A 774-nucleotide genomic window follows, 5' to 3' on the forward strand; every position below is an offset into this window, starting at 1 on the left:
GATGCACAGTGCGGGGGTGCTTCACAGATCCCTGCCTTGCCCCCCATCAGGGCTGTTTAGACTGAATGCCAGAGGTCGGGGGATGGTCTGTTCTCGGCTGTGAGGTGATGCCTCCATTCCACCTCCTCCAGAGGGGAGCTGGGGACAGCCCCAGGCCTCACATCCAGTCCTCCTCCTCCTCTCTCTCCTTAGATTCTCTTCAGGGGAAGAGTCCACATCCCACCTCATCATGTCCCGAAGAAGCCAGCGCCTCACGCGCTACTCCCAGGGTGACGATGACGGCAGCAGCAGCAGCGGAGGAAGCTCAGTGGCCGGGAGCCAGAGCACCCTGTTTAAAGATAGTCCTCTCAGGTAGGGACCCAAGGGAGTGCCACAGCCCCTGGCGACCCCACATGCTTTTGGTCACTGCCCGCACGCCCTCTAGTCCAGCCATCGCCCTGCCTTCTTGTTGCAACCTTCATGGACAGAGATCGAAGGACGTGGGCCCCCGTCCGGTCAAGGGGGTCCTGCCTTGCTTAATGTGTATGAGCACGCAGCACCCCTTCTTCTCCCCGCGACTGTGAGCCGGGCTGCTGCCCTGATGCTTAGAAAACAGGAAGTGGTAGGCCGGGCACGGCGGCTCACACCTGTAATGCCAGCTCTTTGGGAGGCCAAGGTGGGTGGATCACCTGAGCCTGACCAACATAGTGAAACCCTGTCTCTACTAAAACTACAAAAATTAGCCGGGCATGGTGGTGGGCAGCTGTAATCCCAGCTACTCAGGAGGCTGAGGCA

General features: G+C 59.7%; 1 protein-coding gene across 3 annotated transcripts in view; it reads left to right on the plus strand.

The window, feature by feature from the left end:
* SUN2 (Sad1 and UNC84 domain containing 2) overlaps window positions 1-774 on the plus strand; it is a 32693-nt gene that overhangs the window by 14335 nt on the left and 17584 nt on the right. For all 3 annotated transcript variants that reach the window (XM_011978852.1, XM_011978853.1, XM_011978854.1), the window contains exon 2: window positions 193-351. In XM_011978852.1, the coding sequence (XP_011834242.1) occupies window positions 193-351 (159 nt within the window). The remainder of the gene's footprint in view (window positions 1-192; window positions 352-774) is intronic.

This window comes from Mandrillus leucophaeus, unplaced genomic scaffold, assembly GCF_000951045.1.
Source record: "Mandrillus leucophaeus isolate KB7577 unplaced genomic scaffold, Mleu.le_1.0 Scaffold2, whole genome shotgun sequence".
NCBI classification, from domain to species: Eukaryota; Metazoa; Chordata; class Mammalia; order Primates; family Cercopithecidae; genus Mandrillus; species Mandrillus leucophaeus.